The 20000-nt window shown below is 39.6% G+C and overlaps 1 protein-coding gene across 1 annotated transcript in view; it reads left to right on the forward strand.

The window, feature by feature from the left end:
* The window catches only part of LOC128610396 (desmoglein-2-like protein), a 24284-nt gene that overhangs the window by 2875 nt on the left and 1409 nt on the right, over positions 1 to 20000 (forward strand). Inside the window, exons 3-14 of the mRNA XM_053629687.1 lie at positions 3391 to 3537; positions 5203 to 5344; positions 6750 to 6916; positions 8988 to 9137; positions 9349 to 9534; positions 10903 to 11168; positions 12175 to 12317; positions 12688 to 12909; positions 13044 to 13274; positions 14248 to 14375; positions 15447 to 15698; positions 16463 to 20000. The exon at positions 16463 to 20000 is cut by the window's right edge and continues 1409 nt beyond it. Coding sequence (XP_053485662.1) covers positions 3391 to 3537; positions 5203 to 5344; positions 6750 to 6916; positions 8988 to 9137; positions 9349 to 9534; positions 10903 to 11168; positions 12175 to 12317; positions 12688 to 12909; positions 13044 to 13274; positions 14248 to 14375; positions 15447 to 15698; positions 16463 to 17437 — 3009 coding nt within the window. The 3' untranslated portion in view covers positions 17438 to 20000. The remainder of the gene's footprint in view (positions 1 to 3390; positions 3538 to 5202; positions 5345 to 6749; positions 6917 to 8987; positions 9138 to 9348; positions 9535 to 10902; positions 11169 to 12174; positions 12318 to 12687; positions 12910 to 13043; positions 13275 to 14247; positions 14376 to 15446; positions 15699 to 16462) is intronic.

The following is a 20000-nucleotide window of genomic DNA, read 5'->3' on the forward strand; positions in this document are numbered from 1 at the left end:
ACTGGCCGTATCTCAGAAAATCTCAGAGTTAATTTATCACACTGTTTTAAACAAATATATATATGGATTTAAATGGATTGTACCCTTTTGTATTTGTTTCTAGACATAAGCTCTCACATGTTATGAATATAACTGTTCACCTGTACTAGACATTTTAGATGCTAATGGAACTGAAAATGCAGTTTGCTGGCATGGACGTTTTTTTTTTTTTTTCCCCACCATGAATGTCTTCAGTACATCATTTTAGATTATAGTGTAAGCCTCTGTTTTAACAGCAATGTGTTACTGAGCACTTTTAATATTAGCCTCCATGTGTTTGAGTATTGAGAAGCTTCGCCGCACTGATTTTTTTCGTCAAATCATATCTGTGCCGTATTAGTTTGGATCGGAATTGCTACGGTGAATTATAATGTACTTGATGTATTTATGTTGGCAACAGGGTCGTGTGCAATTCACCAGATTCACTAGGTAATACTAGTAGCCTCAGCTTTTTTGGTGATTTTGGAAAAGAAAGAAGGAAAAAAAAGTCTATATTTGTTATATACGAGCCAGATCATGAGCCCTGATTTCTGTGACCTTATTGATCAAGATGGATACAATTGAATAAGATCCTTTACATAAGAAGTATGTGTTGTGTTTACTCACTCCATATCCCATCCTACACTGTGGCCTACAAACATGGCCGCCATGGACTGCAATTCCCAGAACACTCGCACATGGACACATTCACTCTCACCTTCGTTTTGATCATGCACACCTGCGTCCCATTCACAGCACATTTTATTTCAGGGGCAGTGGTGGCTTGGCGGTTAAAGCTCTGGGTTACTGATCAGAACGTCGGGGTTTCAAACCTCAGCACCACCAAGCTGCCACTGTTGAGCACTTGAGCAAGGCCCTTAACCCTTTCTGCTCCAGGGGGCGCTGTATCATGGCTGACCCTGCGCTCTGACCCCAGCTTCCTGACATGGGGTATGTGGAGAAAATAATTTCACTGTGCTGTATAAATAAAGACTCATTATCATTGTTCCGCTAACTTGTTACTGACCTTGTTTTGCCTAGTGTTTTACTGATATTGTCCTGCCCCTAATATCCTGTTTGTTGATCGCCCGACCTTTTGCCTGTTTACTGACTGAGTCATGCCTACGTTTTGGATTTGTCTTCCCCGATCTTTAATAAACACCTCTATCTGCATTTGCATCTGTATGCCCGTCCCATCACATGTCCGTATGGTATTCATGAAAATCCAGTTAGTTCTGAAAAAAACTGTGTCCTACGAAAGTGCAAATTTACATATAAGGAGACTCGGTAATACGACCGTCGATTAATCAGCCTCAAAAATGTATTTATCGCTTAATCAAACTGAGACAAATCCATCAGTGAAGACGAGTCCATAAATTCTGCTCTGTTAAAGAAGGAAGGTTTAGTGTGTGCCTGTGACCGCTGATGTGCCGCAGTAGCTGAGCTACATTACTGGAACATTTAGCGCACACTATGTTTAGGAGGCACTCTTTCACTGTTGAGTCATCATTTAGTTGTTTTCAGCTCTCTTAGATTCTAAGGAATCTCAGATTAGGTCTTTCAGATCTTCCGTCATGCCTTATCCTCTTTACTTCTATGAACTCTTAGTTCTGTGCTATGAGCGAGAAAGTGTGATTTACCACAGAGCGTTCAGGTGCGCCTGGAGAGTCTAAATGAACACGCACTGATGCACGGCTGTTCACAGAGGCATCCCGTTTATCTTGTCTAGAACAGGAGTATTTATACACATAGTTAAGAGCATTGCGTAGGCGGGGTTTTTTTCTACTTTTGCAGGTGCTAGACCGATTTAGACAAATTATGAAGAATTATGAGAAGATCAGAGGGGTTAAGATTGGATTTAACACCCCTACACCACAGGAAAATCTGTACGCATAAACATTTAAGATCAGGACGCACAGGTACAAGGTGTCCCTATGTCCACAGCGAGATATTTTAGAGTTTTACACCTACATCCATCTGTGCTTCTAGCCTAGGGTGCTTGATTCACGCTCTGAATTCAACACACTCGAGTATGGCAACCTGAGTGCGGAGTTTCGGTCTCGATAAACACGTGGACCAGGCGAAAGAAATATCCCATAATCTAAGTCTGAGTGCGGATCTAAAACTGTGATGTTAGTATATAGCTTAATAAACTGCTTACCGTGGCGGTTGAACAGAAAGTCATTCGACAACACCTACACTATTAACCTTATCTTATCTTACCGTATCCTGTGACTTGGCAAACTTAAAACACCTCCAACCAGATACACGTTTCTTCGTAACAAAAGCACCGCAGCCGAGTAGCCTGTCGCTTAGCTGGAGAACAAATTTCCCTTTGTCTCCTGTTACCAACCCAAATTAGAGTCCCAAATCTCATAACAGGACACTAAATAGCACGTCAAAATAGTACACTGTCATAGGTTTGATGATGCAACAAAATGACATACGACTGTATTATACCATACTGTTTAGTAGGATGTTCTTTAAAACAAAGCCACTAACTGCCAGCTGTTCTTGAAAAACGAATCGCATCCGACTGCTTTGAAACGCTAGTGAAGAAGACTGAAAAAACACACTATAATGGGAACTAAAACTGGTATTACACTCAAAACAACACTGCGTTTGGTGTATATGGTGCATACAGCAGGGTGTGCTTTAATCAGCGACAAAGTGGTGGAGCAACAACAAAGCTGATTATTGTCCCACAACCACAGGTCCTGAAGTATTTCATTCCTTTTATATTTTTATATCGATGAACTATAAAGTGTATAGTTAATGTTGTGGAACACCCAGAATGCAAGTTAGTACCTGTTATCACCTATATTATTATAAAAGCCGTAAACAGGCACTCCATCATTAGCTTTTGTTTTATCTCACACATAAAATATGTAAGACCAACAAAAAACAAAATGCAGCTCTTCAAGTTACAACGAAACCACAAAGTGCCAACTCGCCTGTCCTGAAGGTTCTCCCCACGGCAAAAGACTCCTTCCATAAATCTGAATTCAACCCCATGAGACGTCGCCATATGAACGTTTTCTTTCTTAAACGATGACAAACTTTCTAAATCATGAATCATTAGGTTTTTATTGTTTCTACAGCAACAGCACTATAACGTATTCGAATGCGCACGCATGTTAATACAAACCTGCGATTAATCTTGCAGCCTGAACTTCCGATGCTATAGAAAATAAATCCATACCTTCTGACCAATCAGAATTAAGAATCCGACAGCACTGTGGTATAAATGCAGTTATGAACAAGATTAACAATGCAGTAATTGTAAAATGCTTTGACGCCTGCAACGGGTAACGGTTGAATGACCTTACACCCATGTGTACATGAAACTGTACTGTATGTGTTTGATTTCAGATCCGATCGGATGAAGAGACCAGGACGGATGTGGAATATTCTCTAATAGGAGCTGCAGTGGACGAGGGATTATTCAGCGTAGGCAGAAAGAATGGCTACGTCAAGATCCATGGCATCTTGGACAGAGAGAAAACCGCTAGTTATGAAGTGAGTGTATGCTGAGCAACATCACATTTAGTAAAGAGATATTTAGGCGTATTTTGTTGTAATAATACGGAAGCAGTGTGGTGCATTGGGTATCATGGCCACTTCACAGCTCCACGGTCCTCTGTTTAATCCCAACGTTGGGTTACCGTCTGTGTGGAGTTTCACATGTTCTTCCCATGTCCCACCAGGTTCACAGGCTTCCTCCTACTATCCAAAAACATGCTGTTCGGCGTTTTTGCTACTCGAAGGTTCCTCTAAGTGTGTATGAGAATGGGATATATGCGTAATCCCACCTTCCACCCTGTGTTCCTGGGGTTAGACTCCTGATCCGGAGCGAAGGCTAAAGTAGTTGCTGAAGATGAGCGAACGGATACTAATAAGCCGGTTCACTTTAACGCAGATATTTACTTTGAGCATATTTCTTCACTGCTTGAAACTTTTCACAGCGATAACCAAACAAACACAAGGTTGCCATGTTAAAGAATGTGTCTACTATTAAAAAACGTTTCTGTCCATGGCAGGAAGTCTGAAACTGTTAAGAACCAGGGATTATTTCAAATGTACAGCAAAATAATCCACAGACCTTTAGTGCATAATTCACAAAAATTTGCAAATTAGTCTCGTTATTTATATGTGCCTTAGAACTTTTATTCCAGAACTTTTAACATTTAAAAAAAAAAAAAGAAAAATTTTATTCGAATTATCATTAGATTGAAGGCATTCTTTTTAGTGCTACTTGTTTTTGATAAATGTGGGTTGTTTTGTTGTGGTTTTTTTTTTTTTTTTCTCCTTCCACTTTCCACCACTGTAACTCAGTTTTTGTTTTTAAATGTCGACCCCCATTATGAGAACGAACGCGTTATGAGCAACGTTGGTGTTGAAATTAAACTCCTGCGTCATAGTGCTAAAGGCAACGCTGGCAATAAAACGAAGCTTGTTCTTAACACGGACTTTGATTACAATATGGGCGTCGGTCTTATAATTACCGAGCGTTCAGCTGTTATTGTTTGCAGTGCGGTTGCTGCCAAAATGCTGGCATAGATTTCGTAATTGCCCCGGGCTCATCATCTATTATGTACATAATAGAGTCCTTGAACGCGGCAGAGATCTTCATTCTCGCAACATTCTACTCGGTCACCACTGGAAAGACTGTTTAAAGTTAAATTACGTTGATGTAATGATGTATAATAGGAGGTTTTCTGTTGTTGGTGGTTGTTTTTTTTGTTTTTTTCTTGCAAATTGCATTCAATCTGCATTTGCAATGTGATTCCCTACAGCCACATATTACTTCTGCAAGTTCAGTGTTTACATTTGCAAATGATACAAATGAATGGCAGGTATTACATTTGCAGAAAACCCATTTCTGCCATTTTTACCCCCCCCCCCCCCCCCCAAAATAATATACACATTCACACATAGGGATAGTTTACAGTTGGAAATATGAATATCTTGCATTATACAGCATTAGAATTGGCTCAAAGTAAGAATTGAATACACATTGATTGAAGCAGGTTTGGATCAGGAAACATCAGGCTCATGTGCTTTAGACAATGCTATACACAATACATGTGAATGTGGCCTTCACGTGATATTAAGTTGTTGTTGTTTTTGTTGTTGCAAATGTAAAGCATTTACTGTATATGAATGCTGTGTGTTTTCATTTAGCTCAAAGGAAGAGCTGCACTAAGAGATGGAACGCTTCTTGAAAAGGACCTCGATTTGAAAATCATAGTTCTAGACCAGAATGACAACGCCCCTGAGTTTAATATTCAGATGATCGGTTCTGTCGACGAGCTCAGTGACGAGGGTACATATATATTTATATTTTTTATGTTATTATAAAGCATTTTTTATTTGTATTTGGATTTTTGAATTTGTACATTTGATACAATAAGTAAGGAATACAACAGGATGGGGCATGATGTTATAGGAAAATAATTAATTATTTTCGGGGGGGTGATAGGAGCTGACATGAAGCAGATTTACTGTAACGACCCTGTAGTTCATTTTTTTTTCCCTATCACAGCATGTCACAAAATGTTTAAATCCCTTTATACCACAGAAATTTGCCAACAAATACATGTTTAATGCGTTAAAGAATGACATCATATCTTTTATTAAACACAATGTTGTTGAATGTGTGCGAGACAAGTTAGTTCATGTTACCCATTGTGTTGTGTTGTAGCAGCTACAAAAATCCTTACCTCATTAGCCTCTCTCTCTCTCTCCCGCTCTCCCTCCCTCCCTCTCTCTCTCTCTCTCTCTCTCTCTCTCTCCCTCCCTCTCTCTCTCTCTCTCTCCTTCTCTCTCTCTCTCTCTCTCTCCCTCTCTTTCTCCCTCCCTCCCTCCCTCTCTCTCCCTCCCTCTCTCTCTCTCTTTCTCTCCCCCTCTCCCTTCCTCTCTCTCTCTCCCCCTCCTTCCCTCTCTCTCTCCCTCCCTCCCTCCCTCTCTCTCTCCCTCTCTCTCTCCCTCCCTCCCTCCCTCCCTCCCTCTCTCTCTCCCTCTCTCTCTCTCTCCCTCTCTCTCTCTCTCCCTCCCTCTCTCCCCCTCTCTCTCTCCTTCCCTCTCTCTCTCTCCCTCCCTCTCTGTCTCTCCCCTCTCTCGCTCTCTCGCTCTCTCTCTGCCCCTCTCTCTCTCTCTCTCTCTCTCTCTCTATATATATATATATATATATATATATATATATGTATGTATGTGTATGTGTATATATATATATATATATATATATATATATATATATATATATATATATGTATATGTATGTGTATATATATGTATATATTATATTATATTTTATATATATATATTTTTTTTATAAATAAGACCAAAAAATGCAGCTTGTCATTCCACAGAAAGACAGAAAGCACAAATCCATCTGTCCTAAAGACTATTTGAAAACTTACTGACTGATACAGTGATTAAGCACATCTCCTCATTGTGAAATTCAACAGCACTGTGATATATTTTAATGTCCATTCACTTACATATAGCAGTAAAAATCAGTGGTATTTAAGTGGCATTAATGACCATATGTGAAATCCCAGGGTGTAATTTATCACTATATAAATATTCATGGTGATTTCGCCCAGACCTGTTTTCCACAATTTTATTTAGTTTTATTATTTTCTTTGGGAAAAGAGAAATATAGCCCACCTATTCTCAACTAAACATGTCATGAGCTTCAGATTAATCATTAATACCCTTTCTCCCAGGCACACTTGTAATCGTAATCACAGCCATTGATGCAGATGAGCCAAACACAGCAAATTCACAAATCGCCTACAGTATTATGCGGCAGGAGACGGCTGGAGCGATGATGTTCAGGATGGAGAAATCATCTGGCGAAATCAGAGTCAGGATGAACACTCTGGATCGAGAGGTGAGAGCGTCCATTACAAGATGGCACATTTAACGCAGACTTCCAGTCTGCTGAAATCTAAATATTACAGAAACAGTGTACTGTCTGAGGAGACACCTACAAGACATTGATGTTCGATTATGTTAGAATCTTAGCTTTATGAAGGGCTTGCTTATACAGTCAACTACAGAATTATTGGCACCCTTGATAAAGGTTGTGAAAAAATGTCTGTGGTTAATTAGCTGTATCTCATACTGAAAATATAAGGGAAATCGAACCTTTAAGAAAATAAAATAAAATAAAAAAAACTCTTTTATACTCGGCAAAAAAAAAAGAAACGTCCTCTCACAATCAACTGCTTTTATTTCCAGCAAATTTCTTAACATGCGTAAATCATCGTATTAACATAAAAACATTCAACTACTGAGACATAAACTGAACAAGTTTCACGGAAATGGAGTAATGAGTCCAACAAAGCAGGGGTCGATATTAAAAGTAACAGTCAGTATGTGGTGTCTTCATCAGCTGCTTTAAGTACTACAGTCCATCTCATCCTCATGGACTGCACCTGATTGGTCAGTTCTTGCTGTGAGATCTTCCTCCACTCTTCCACCAAGGCAAGTTCTCGATCACGTCGGGAGGGACACACACATGTTTACGTGTAATTTTCCACTGCGAGGACGATCAGCTGTCCTTCCTGTCTCCCTGTAGCACCGTCTTAGGCGTCTTACATTACAGACATTGCAGTTTATTGCTCTGGACACATCTGCAGTCCTCATGCGTCCCTGCAGCAGGTCTATAGCATGTTCACGCAGGTGAGCAGGAACCCTAGGCGTCTTTCTTCTGGTGTTTTTCAGAGTCAGTAGAAAGGTCTGTTTAGTGTCCTAACTTATTGAAACTAATCGTCTACCGCCTGTAAACTGTTCGTGTCTTAAAGTCTCCACAGGTGCATGTGCAATAATTGTTTATGGTTCATTGAACAAGCATGAAAAACATCGTTTAAACCCTTTCCCATAAAGATCTGTAAAGCTTATTTGTAGTTTACAAAATTATCTTTATAGTACAGTTTTTTGCTGAGTGTGTGTGTGTATATATATATATATATATATATATATATATATATATATATATATATATATATATATATATATATATATATATAAACAAAAGCACACTTTTCAAAATTATTGGCACCCCATGCATTTAGTATTTTCTGTAACCATCTCAAAAGCAACAAAGTCTCCTCCTATAAAGCTTAATCAAATTGCAGAGTAAGGTATCTGAGAAGGCACCTCAATACAGAATCACAAATGGAGGATAAACCTTGTGGCTATTTTCTATATAAATCAATCTTATTTGTACGCTAAAACCAACATTTTACCCTAGAACGTGGTTCTTGTAATGTCTGGCGAGCTCCAGGTGCTTTCGTTGGCGGTTAGATGAAAGAAAAAGCTTTCATCCGCCATGCCTTCTCATTAGTTCTTTGGCATGGAAGTGAGAATTGGTATTCCCAAAAGACAAATTGAGAAACAAACAAACATGCTGAACTACAATATTTATCAATTCATTGGGTGTGAGACAAATAAAACTTAGTAAGAAATGGGGGGGGTAAAAATAAAAACGCACTCTCAAGGTTATGTTCTATTACTTTATAATGGAAGCAGACTGTAAAGAAGACGAACGCGTTTTTGGCGTTAAGTCGATCCTTGATGTCTGTTCCCAATAGACTACCATCCTCTGGGCGTTGGCATTTGCTAAAATTGAAAATGAAATGCTTGAAATGTTTTCGACAATCTTTAAACAATGGTGACTTTCAGAACCATGGTAAAAAATGACCCCTTCGGCTGAAATAATCCATGCTCTGTTATAATGATGACTAATCACCCTAAAGGGGTTGTCATTCTTAAAAATGTACTTCCTCTGTCAACATTAGGAGGGGCTTTTCATGGTATTCAAACTGGAAGCTATCACCTCACAGCTGTATGAGGCAGTCTTCTGATCTACTGCTATATTTCATTGAATGTAGCTTTAATACAAGACGATATTTTTTTTATTATTAAAAGGTTATTTTGTTTTTATTTTTCCTTCACAGACACAAGAAACTTACAAGCTGATTATCATGGGTACGGACTTGAACGGAGACACGTCAGATCCTAAAAACAGACCGCTGACAGGCACAGGGACTGTGACCATCCACATTCGTGACGTTAATGACAATGTCCCCATATTAGAGAAGAACTATGTGAGTGTTTTTCGGCGGATTCATTTGTTATTATGAATAACTCGTGTCATTTGTTTCAGAATGAAATAAAAATCACTATTATTTGCAGTTAAACGAATACCTTGGACAAATCAAAACGCACCGTCACCAATCATAGACTAGCGAAACGCAGCACGAACGGGTTCTGAACAGCCGAACACGTCTTCTGACCATGTGTTTGTGGTGTCTGCAGTACGAGGGTAGTGTGGAGGAGAACACGATCTATGTGGAAGCGATCCGGATTAAGGCCATAGACAGGGATGAGATCCACACTGAGAACTGGCAGGCTGTGTACACCATCGTCTCAGGAAATGAAGCCGGTTACTTCAACATCACCACCGACCCCAAAACTAACGAGGGCATCCTGATGGTCACTAGGGTAAGCTAAATTCGAGTCAGATAAATTAATGAACATATCAGCCATGTCATGTATAAGTTTGGAACGATTGTTCGGAGTTAGATTTTATTCTTCATTTTATTCTTACACACTTTTATTCTCAACCAGTCTTCAGTGGATAATCTATGAGCTCCTGCTGCTGTGGTCATAAAGGCTGTCCTGTGCTCATCTCAGGGCAGATATTTATCCGAACATCCTTTTTCAACACGCTTAGTACTGTTTGTCTTTACTCTTCTACATCTGTGTTTTGTAATGATATACATGTATAATCCCATTATCCGGAATGACCCAGAAGAGGATGGGTTCCCGTTTGAGTCCGGTTCCTCTCAAAGTTTCTTCCTCAAGTCTTCTCAGGGAGGTTTTTTCTCACCACCGTTGCCTTTGAATTCCTTCTTATGGATTTGAATTTGCATCCAGATTTCCGTAAAGCTGTTTTGTGACAATGTCTATACAGATCAAATCTGAACTCTAATGGCACAGCTGTTGCACACACTGATCATCCGGGAATGCCTTATACTGTACTCTGGAATATCGTGGAGGCCTCTATTGTGTACACTGAAGACTAAAATAATTGTCCATAGCTGAAACTAAAAGTTTGTAATGATGATGATGATAACCTAACTCTTTTTTTTTTTTTTTTTTCTTGCGCTTATTTTTCATCAAATGTAATTATTGTTTGTATTAAAATAACATTTAAAATCTTGAGATTTTTTTTTTTTACAGATAACTTGCCTATTCCTCATGGATGCCATGTTGAGAACTTTTGAACCTTTAGCCCAATTCACGTTGAGAATTGTTTTTGGTGGATTATCAGTTGATTTTTTTTTTTGCACGTTACCGAATAAGAAAGAAAAGTAATCTCTGCTTTTAGTGAATTTTAGTCTGCGTGATTATCACTTCCTGTGATATTAATGTTAGCCGAATATGTTAGCATTAAAAATGGCAAAAGCAGACAACCTGAAAATGAGCCAATTTAATCCCCCCGTTAATCTCACCATATCTATACTTTTATATTATTGGCGCTAATATAAAATGGAGAAAAAGTGTCCACATGCTCAGATTATGATCTTTGTTTTCCAGTGTAGACTTTTACACGCCTCAAAAATATGAACAAAATGTGGAAACCTATCGATGAATATAATTAATATAATTTTTAATGCATGTGTGAGTGATGTTCATATTTCATAGCAGGAAAAATCTCACTACCTTCTTGTGTGTTTGTGAAAGGTTGCGTGATACTGTGGAATGTGATCTTTTTTTAATCATATAAACCTCATTAATAATCAGACTTTCAGCCAATACCCATCTCTTATTTTCTTTTCTGATTTCTTTATTATTGTCCTATCGAAGGAGCTGGACTATGAGCAGTTGAAAGAGGTCAATCTGATGGTGGTGGTCAGCAACAAGGCAGCTTATCATAAGTCAGTGGTGATTGACAGGACCAAAACATACCCCATTAAGATCAAAGTAGTGAACGTGCCCGAACCCCCTCGTTTCGATCCCGCTGTCAAAGTCATCTCCATCTCTGAAGACCGCAAGACCATCAACCTGAAGAAGGTCATCACCACATACACAGCCAAGGACAGTGATACACTGTTAATCGCCAGAAACGTCAGGTGAGAAATATACGGTGCAATTCCGGACTTGAAAGTGTTTACTCTGGGTTGGGCCTTTCTCTTTCTTAAGGCTATCTGAACATTCCAAGTCTCTTCATTAACGTTTCTGTTCATTACTTATCAATAGATGTACTACTGATCTGGAATCTGTTTAAACATTATAGCGTGTCAAATTTAGTTCTGGCTGCACAATTATGGTTAGAATTAATTTGTTCATTTCCAGAAAGCGCTTTATCCTAGTCGGGGTCGCACTGGATCCGGAGCCTGTCCCTGTCCCTGTATGGGACGCCAGTCCATCGCAGAGCACTACACACACACACACACACACACATTCACAATTTAGAATAGCCAATCCACCTCCAAGCATGTTTTTGGACCACTTTTTATGAAAGCTTTCGTTGAAAAGAAGGGAATTGTGACCTGAACCGTACATAATGGGTTTAGTTTGCTTTTACAACAGTGGCTAAGGAGAAGAATAGACTTCATTAATATTTTAACATATGAGAGAAGAGAATTAGACAACGTTGCGTCGACATATATTAAATAAGTTATTGAAATAGCTTTTGGCAAGGTATTTATCTTATTCTTACTGTTTCACATTGAATCACATAAAACCCCAGTTTGTTTATTTTAAGCCGTGTTCATTCTTGCCGCCAGCTCGCACTCGCATGTTGAAATGAAATAAGCATGCGAGTGTGAGGTGAAATAGACGTTCACTCAAATAGAACATTGAGGAAGTTGTGGTATTGTGACTGTAAATTATCTGCAGGGATATGGTGGTCATGTAAATAATACACAAATATAAAATAGGAAATAAGATCTAAGGTATATATTAGGAGATATATTAAGGTTGTTGTTGTTTTTTGTTTTTTTCTAATGGTTTATTCCTCTTACTGTAAATAACTTTAGGCTTGTATGAAACTGTACTGTATCTTTGGTTATATTTTGGCCTAACGGCTGAAATTGTTTACTTAAAAAAATGTATATCGTTACTTTATTGTTGTAGGTATGTAAAAGGAGAAGATTTCGACAGCTGGGTGAACATTAATGAGCAAACAGCCGAGATCAGACTCAACAAATATCCAGACCGCGAGTCCAAGTTCCTGATCAATGGAACGTACTACGTCAAAATCTTATGCATCACCAATGGTACGTTATCCAGAGCTGGGAGCAGCCATGTGGCTGGTCTTTCAGAATGTGTAACGTACAACCCAGTGATATAGATGACTGGATGAGTTTGAAATATGTAAGGAATTAAATACTGTTATAGGATAATAATTAACGACAGGGCGGTGTGCTGGAGAGGTACTCTTACCACCCTGAAGTTGATTATTTTCATGTAAGAACACGTCCCAGAATGTTTCATTCATCTTAAATGCCACCAGTTTGCCAACACGGCATGATGTTTTCTCAGATCTGAAAGCAGCATTATAACCATCTGTGAGTTACGTTATGAAATCGTATACAGTTGTGATAATAGTCTGTCCTAAATATTATAATGTCCCAAACCTTTCCATAGATTTTGTACCCAAAACTGCGACAGGAACTCTTGCAATTCAGGTGGAGGATTTCAACGACCACTGTCCGATTCTGACCAGCTCAGTCCAAACGCTGTGTTACAGCAACCGCGTAGTGTACGTCACAGCCACGGACGGGGATAAATACCCCAACGCAGACCCTTTTACATTCACAGTGGTTACCAAGGACACAAAGGAGAAATGGAGCTCTGAGCGTCTTAATGGTTAAGTGTAAAACACTTTTAATTCAGTTTAACATTAATGCTGTGACACTTACATAATGTAAATGCACAATTTAATACCTCGTAGTTTGTGTTTCTTCTTTGTGGATCTCATGACTAATGAATTCCTTTCACAGAAACAACAGTCATTTTGCGCAGCCAGGAGATCCTGTGGCCGGGATACTATACGGTTGGACTGGATGTCCAAGACCAGCAGGGAAAGTCCTGCGAGGTTCAGAAGCTTCAGGTAACCGTGTGCACGTGCACTGAGGAGCAAGTGTGCCGACCCCAGAGACGGAGCAGCACCAACACTGTACTGGGAGCAGGTGGAGTTCTGGTACTACTGCTAGGAATCCTGCTTCTCTTGTGTGAGTACCATCACCTCAGCCTTGTCATGTTCTCCACTGCTCTGCGTTGTTGCATTAAGTATGAATGTTCACATGGAAATAATGTACTGAGCTTGCATAAACTCAGTGTATGCTTTATTCAGGCAAATCCAATAGTTGAGTCCGTATCTGGGGTCCAAACACTTTCAGACATCCATCGTCAAGGTCGAAAGGCAGGAAAGAGTCAAAAACACCAATCCGTTTAAACAGGAAACCAGTAAACGAGGCTCGGACGTAAAGCTACAAATATGTATTACAAGACTAATGACTGAACAAAGAAACACTAAGGTGCATGAAGACAAGCTCATGAAGAACTAACACAAAAAAGGTGGACACAATTAGATAACAAAGCCATGACCGCACGGGTGCAAAAACATAAGCACGGAAAACATAAGTGTGGAGTCTCAGTTTGCATCGTCATTCTCTCAGTGATTTCTTTAACACCAGTCAAGATATACCTATGCTTATTGCTAACAAGAGTCAAGTTAGCTAGCCTGCTCAGCACACCATTTTGGTAGCTAAAGGTTTACAGATACAACTCGGCTTCTAATCAGGATGTTATTTCATGACTTAAATGGAGCTCATACGTTACGTAACATTACACTAATCAGGTTTTTTTAACAATACTACTGAGAAAGTGTCTGTTTTAAATGTAAAAATGGGACTTTTTTTTACGTATTTGACCTAAACACCAATCTGTGGAAATGGAACGAGCTATCTAAGAGAAGTTAAGCATGTAAAAAGTATATCTGGTTACAGTGAGTTAAATTGAAATGAGGAGAGTAATGGGGATACGTTTATTATGCATTGGATTTTTAATGATGTATATTGGATTTGCAGTAATTAGAATATACATAGATAGTCAGTCAGTCTCTCTCTCTCTGTCTCTCTCTCTGTCTCTCTCTGTCTGTCTCGAGCGTCCTAAAGCAGTGAAAATGATTAAATGTGTTTGCAGTGATTCCGGTGCTTTTGCTGCTGTGTGAGTGTGGTGGAGCTGCAGCGTTTGGTAATTTCAAGGCTTTTCCCTTCGACCAAAAACAGCAACTCATCACCTATCACACCGAAGGCCAAGGAGAGGATAAGGTAGTGTGCGTTATGCTTTATGCTAGATGTCAGGTTCTCAAGTGCAGCAGCTGTTTAATACTGTAGCACTTCTCCACCGAACAGTGCGGTTTGCCACGGCTTGGCAACAAACCCGAACCGAGGACTATGCATATCCTGGCCAAGTAAGAGGAGTTTCACTGAAGGTTACTGGGTGATGACTTGAGAGGCAAAGTGAATAGGAAGCCATTTGGGATTTGCCCTATTACTGTGTGTAATGAAGTAAAAACGAAACATTAAATGGCGGCTTAACACTGAGATGTTGCCTCTTGAATTCCCCAGAAAATGAGGAAGACACTTTTGTAGTCAGTCACTGGAAGAAAAAAAAATGGTGGTGAGGGGGTGGGCGAGGGGGTGGGCAGTTAGATTTGTGATTTGAGCCAGCGACATTAATCAGTATGTTTGCAGCTGCATTTGATCATTTGATGTTCAACATTATTTTTAGCGCCGCTCACATGTCCATACTCGGCTCACATGGGATCTAGGCAAGAAGCGTAATCAAGCGTAATCAAATTCAGGGTACTTGAGTACAGCTTGTGTGCTGTGTGGAAGTACGAGCAACGTGGAGGATTATTGGTAATTCACCGAGCGCTGCCGCACTGTTCGGTGGAAAAATGGCACGCAACTTGCCTCATGGTCAAGAGGTTGAGTTTGTACCCGAACAATGCCAAGGACAGCCATTTCAGGGAGTCCAGGAGAGCATAATTGAGAGAGCCTTGCTCTTGGAAGGAGCATTTATTAGTCCTCACCATCTCTCGTCCCAGCTCAGCTAGAGCGTGAGGGTTTGGTGTAATTGTTAAGGTGGAAATTGGTTAAACTTTTTTTAATGTGTTTTTGCTTTTCAAAAATGTGCCCTCTTGTGAAAGCATTCTGGAACGTTAAGTATAAGTAACTAACTGTTGCTATAGGAGTTGTTTTTGTGGGTTTGTTGTATCACCTCTGCTAACGTTTTTATTTTTTAGAATGTAGAAAAACTTAAGTTGTGTAAGAGTTGTTGAAATCCAGCCAAGATGACATTGTAAAACACAGTGTCCTGTCTCCCTGTTTTCTCAGGAACTTGTACTGCTGCCTAAGTTGCCTGAGAAGAAAGACAGTGGCAGCAGTGGGACTAGAGGAGGTGGACGGGCAACACAAGAAGACTGGAGGAAATATGGATGGGAATCTCAAGAGGAATACCGAAAGAGAATGTGGAATTTTAATCAAGATCTTGACCATGATGATCACAAGTTCACTGATTTTTTTCAGTCGGACAGCTTCAATTACATTGCTCTATCCGAGTCCTACTTGAGCAACTACTATGCAAAGGTTAGTATTTTTTTTTTTCACAGCCAGAAAGAGAATAGAACCATAATACCGAACGACAGCATGTCATACGTTAATTAGTCTCATGGGGCAGACGTTATCTCAAAGAAGGGGCATCGTCCAACCACAAGTATAAAGTATGTCCAAGATGGCTGAGAAACTGCCCATTAAGGCACCATTTAAGTGTGTTGTGTTTATGGAGAAATGTAGTAAAAAGAGACGTTATCTTTTGCGGAGTAAAAATTGCTCAAGTTAAGCATGCATTTACAAGACTGCTCATCCTCCGGACATGTGCACTTACTGGAATTTGGGGTGGGAAAGACTGGCTCAAAACATGAATTCTTGTTAAAGTGCAGGCTTATCCCTGCAAGACTGTGCATTAATAACATTTCCTTTGGCTGTATGTGGAATGATTTAGGAGAAATAGTAGTTTTCACATGCACAGACACAGCAAATACACCTTTGTAAAAAGTGTGTTTCAAAGGAGCCAGGTAATGTAACTTGAGGGACCATAGTTTAACATTTGGAATATTTTCTGCCAATTTCAACCTCCAGAAACATTCTTTTAGCAGCCTACCATTTAATGGAAGCCTGAAAAGATTTAGTTTAGTCCTATTTTATGAGTGATGAAGCTGTTTTATTTTGCTGACTCCAACTGAACCAGGCTGGTCTTACAGTATTTTGAGTGTACCTGTTGTTTTTATCTGCTGTGAGAATGATTAGTGGATTAGCAATGTTGAATTCCGATGTCTTGTGTGTTGTTGCAGAAAGTACAAGAAAAGGCACTGCAGGAAGCTAGTACAAACTATCTGCTCGTGTCTAACTACGAAACCTGCCACTCAGTCACTGGCTCCTTGGAGGACATCTGCAGCCATCTACACGAGGATAACAATCTGGATTTCCTCGATGGCCTCGGGCCTCAGTTCAAAAGGCTCGCCGAGATTTCCTGTGGCTCGGAAATCAACCTCAAGGTCCGCTCTACTCCCATGCCTCCCAAAACAGTCTCCTCCAGTTCACAATTTGGTGTCCAAATGGAAGATGCTAATGGTGGTGTCCACAGTGAGGCCGCCTCCGTCTCTGCATCCAGCTCCTCCTCCACCACCCAAATCACAACTACAGATTATGGAGAGAATATTAGCAGCGGAGGCGCCACATCTGCAGCCACTGTAGGCCAAACTCTTTTCATCCAGCAGCCAACTGTCTACCTTTCCTCTAACCCCATGTACGTAGTGGAGCAACGTCATAAACCCACCTTGTTTTTGGCTTCTGGTACAGTGCTGGGTGTTCAGGAAAGCAACATGGTGCTGGTGGAGAAAGGGGGCACCAACATGGCAATCGCTGCCCAGAGCACCCATCCCAGGCTGGGGTTGCAGCAAGCAAACACCAGAGTACTGGTGGATCCCGGTATTGAAGACACAGTGGTGCATGAGTTCTCAGACCACCATGACCATCAGAGCACTGTTTCTGGTACTGTTCGGGTCGTAGAGAGCCAGCGAATAGAGAGCATGGAGCCTGTGCATGTCCTGCAGAGCTCCTCACACTCCAGCATCAGCAAGAGTCCGAGTATGCAAGCCAGAAGGCAAAATGGAGGAGGTATCATGGCTTTAGGCAATGCATCAGTTATCCCAAGTGCCCTTTCAATGTCACAGCAAGATGTGCTAAATAGTGGCACTCACAAAGAGGTGCAAGAGGAAAGGGTTTCAGTTGTCAAGAAAAGTTTCCAGTCGAGCTCCACCTCCTAATGCAAGTACAAACACACTCACACATTCTGCAGCCATTAGTACTGAGACGCATATGCCACAAAACTGAATTCCCAGAAGAGCAACTAACATAGAGAAAGGTCAAGACTTTTTGAAGGACCATTAACGCAATTCACAGTGATTGCCTCGAGCACTCGTTATGCAGTGTCCTAATCAATTAGTAAAATATTACTCGTACAGACTGGACATTTCCATCACACCTGGTCATGTTTTGTTTTACGTTATATGCATTATTTGTTTGAATATAGAGAACATTATTGGATCGTTTGCAATTATATATATTTGGCAACCTCTAGCGTTAGAGGATTAAGGAAATGAACGATTAATTTTCTCATTTTCCATTTGTTACTGGACAAATTAAATTTTCATCACATAAAAAGCAAGTATAAAGCTTACCTGTAGCTGCCATTGCCACTTTAATCAGCCTGCAGGATCATTAATTTGTCGATTTTTGCAATTTGGAGAGGATTTTCTCCTGGCAACAGGTAGCCTTTGCCTTAAAATAACCAGTAAAATTACTAGACGGATTCACAGTTTGTCAGAATTTTATGAGAGAGAGAGAGAGAGAGAGAGAGAGAGAGAGAATGAAAGCAGCACAGCTTTCCCTTTTTGTTTTTTTCCAGTGCGAATGCATTCTATTATAATGTTTTTGTTATGAGCAGACATTTGTGTTGCTACGTGAAACAAAATATCACGTGTCTCAGGCTGTTTATCAGATTTAATTAAAAGAGAAATTGTTTGTAGTGGCAGGGTGTAGTACTCTGCTGGATTGTCCGTCACTAATAATTAACAGGATAGGCTTTTTTTTTGGAGGTTTTGACATAATGGTATGCATTTCATGTAACAGAGCTGAGTTTTAAACAATACATGTATCATCAAATTATTTCTCTCTTCAGGTAGGAGATAGTTGTTTTGGTTTCTCTGTTCAGTTGTCTTTTTTTTTTTTTTTTTTTTCCCCCATTTCTAAGCCAGTAATGGAAATAGAGTGCACAACAATTCTCTGATATTACTGTATCTTCATTATGAAAGCTTTCCACTGATTTAAAAATAATGGCATCACACACACACATATATGTATATATACACACACACACACATATATTACACAAGTGCCTCCCTGAGCGACAGCACTGCAGTGCCACCTGCTGGAACAAAACAGTGATTTCCATTTAGTGTGTCTGGGTGACTGACAGTCGAAATTGCCTAAGGATTATATGCTGTTGGTACGAGCACTGGATGAATTTGGGCTGTAAGATTGATTAAAATCTCTATTACTGTGTTGGAGCAAACTGGAAGCCATCCTCCGTTTCTTCCTTTGGACTAGGAACCAGTTTTTCAACACAACACAGGAACTATTCCTCCGTAACCTGTATTATTTTTTCTATTATTTTTTTTCTCTTTTTTTTTTTTTGCAGATTTCATCTATTGTTGGGAATACTTTTTTTTTCTGCTGTGTTTTATTATTATTATTATTTAAACTCATTATGGCAGTAAGCTGTGAGAGTCAGTCATTCACAACCCTGTCTGTCATCTTCATCTCTGATTATCAGCAGTCACACTGACTGCATCCCAGACCTGAAGAAGGTGTGTAATGCTGACAGAATTGTGCAAAATGTTTGAACATGCAATAACGTGTCTCAATGATGACTGTATAATTGAATTCATTATCTGCACATGCCTATTACAGTCTAGTTTCTCCTCAAAGAAAAAGATACCAACATTTGCACAAGTTTTCTCGCACTTTTCTCCGTCAATTTTACCAGAAATCTGCAAATTTGCTGTAATTTTTTGTGGGGTTTTCTTTTTTGGCATAATGGTATTGTGTATATATTGCATGATATGTTCTGTCTGACTGCTGTAGCTAAGATTGATGTAGTAGTTTAGAGTAGAAGTGTGGCAGGTCTGTTTTTGTTTTTTTGTTTTTTTTAATCCCACTCCCACCCGCACCTGATGGAATACTGACCAATCCCACCTGCTGCTGTGAAGGAATCCTGACCAATCCAGCCCATTCTTGATGGAATTTCTGACCAAGCCTGCTCAGTCCTTAAGGAGTTCTGACCAATCCTGTCCAATCCTGAAGGATTTCTGAACAATCCTGCCCAATCCTTTAGAATATCTGACCAATCCTGCCAATTTCTGACCAGTCCTGCTAATTCCTGAAGTATTTCTCACATTACGCAGAAACTTTACACAATCCTGCACAACACACATTACATATTGCAAAAAAAAAAAAAAAAAAAGGATTTATTTCAAGGTAATAAATCTCTGCTGCCAACATTAGCACATGATCCTTATTTCAAACAGTAATTATAATCATTTGAAATGTAGGGGGTTTTTCCTGTTTAACTGAAGGGTGCTTGATCAAATAGCAAGTGCAATTTTAACTTTTAATTATTTTTATTTTCAGAAAACTAAGCAACCGTGATTGTAATGTCAAGAACGATTGGTTAATAATATGAAAATGGCATGTTGTGGTTTTTTTTTTTTTTTTTTAATATGGGTGTAGTTGATTTTATGCTTTTTTTTTTTTTAAGAAAAAAAATAA

The sequence above is a fragment of the Ictalurus furcatus genome, chromosome 7, assembly GCF_023375685.1.
Source record: "Ictalurus furcatus strain D&B chromosome 7, Billie_1.0, whole genome shotgun sequence".
Taxonomy (NCBI): domain Eukaryota; kingdom Metazoa; phylum Chordata; class Actinopteri; order Siluriformes; family Ictaluridae; genus Ictalurus; species Ictalurus furcatus.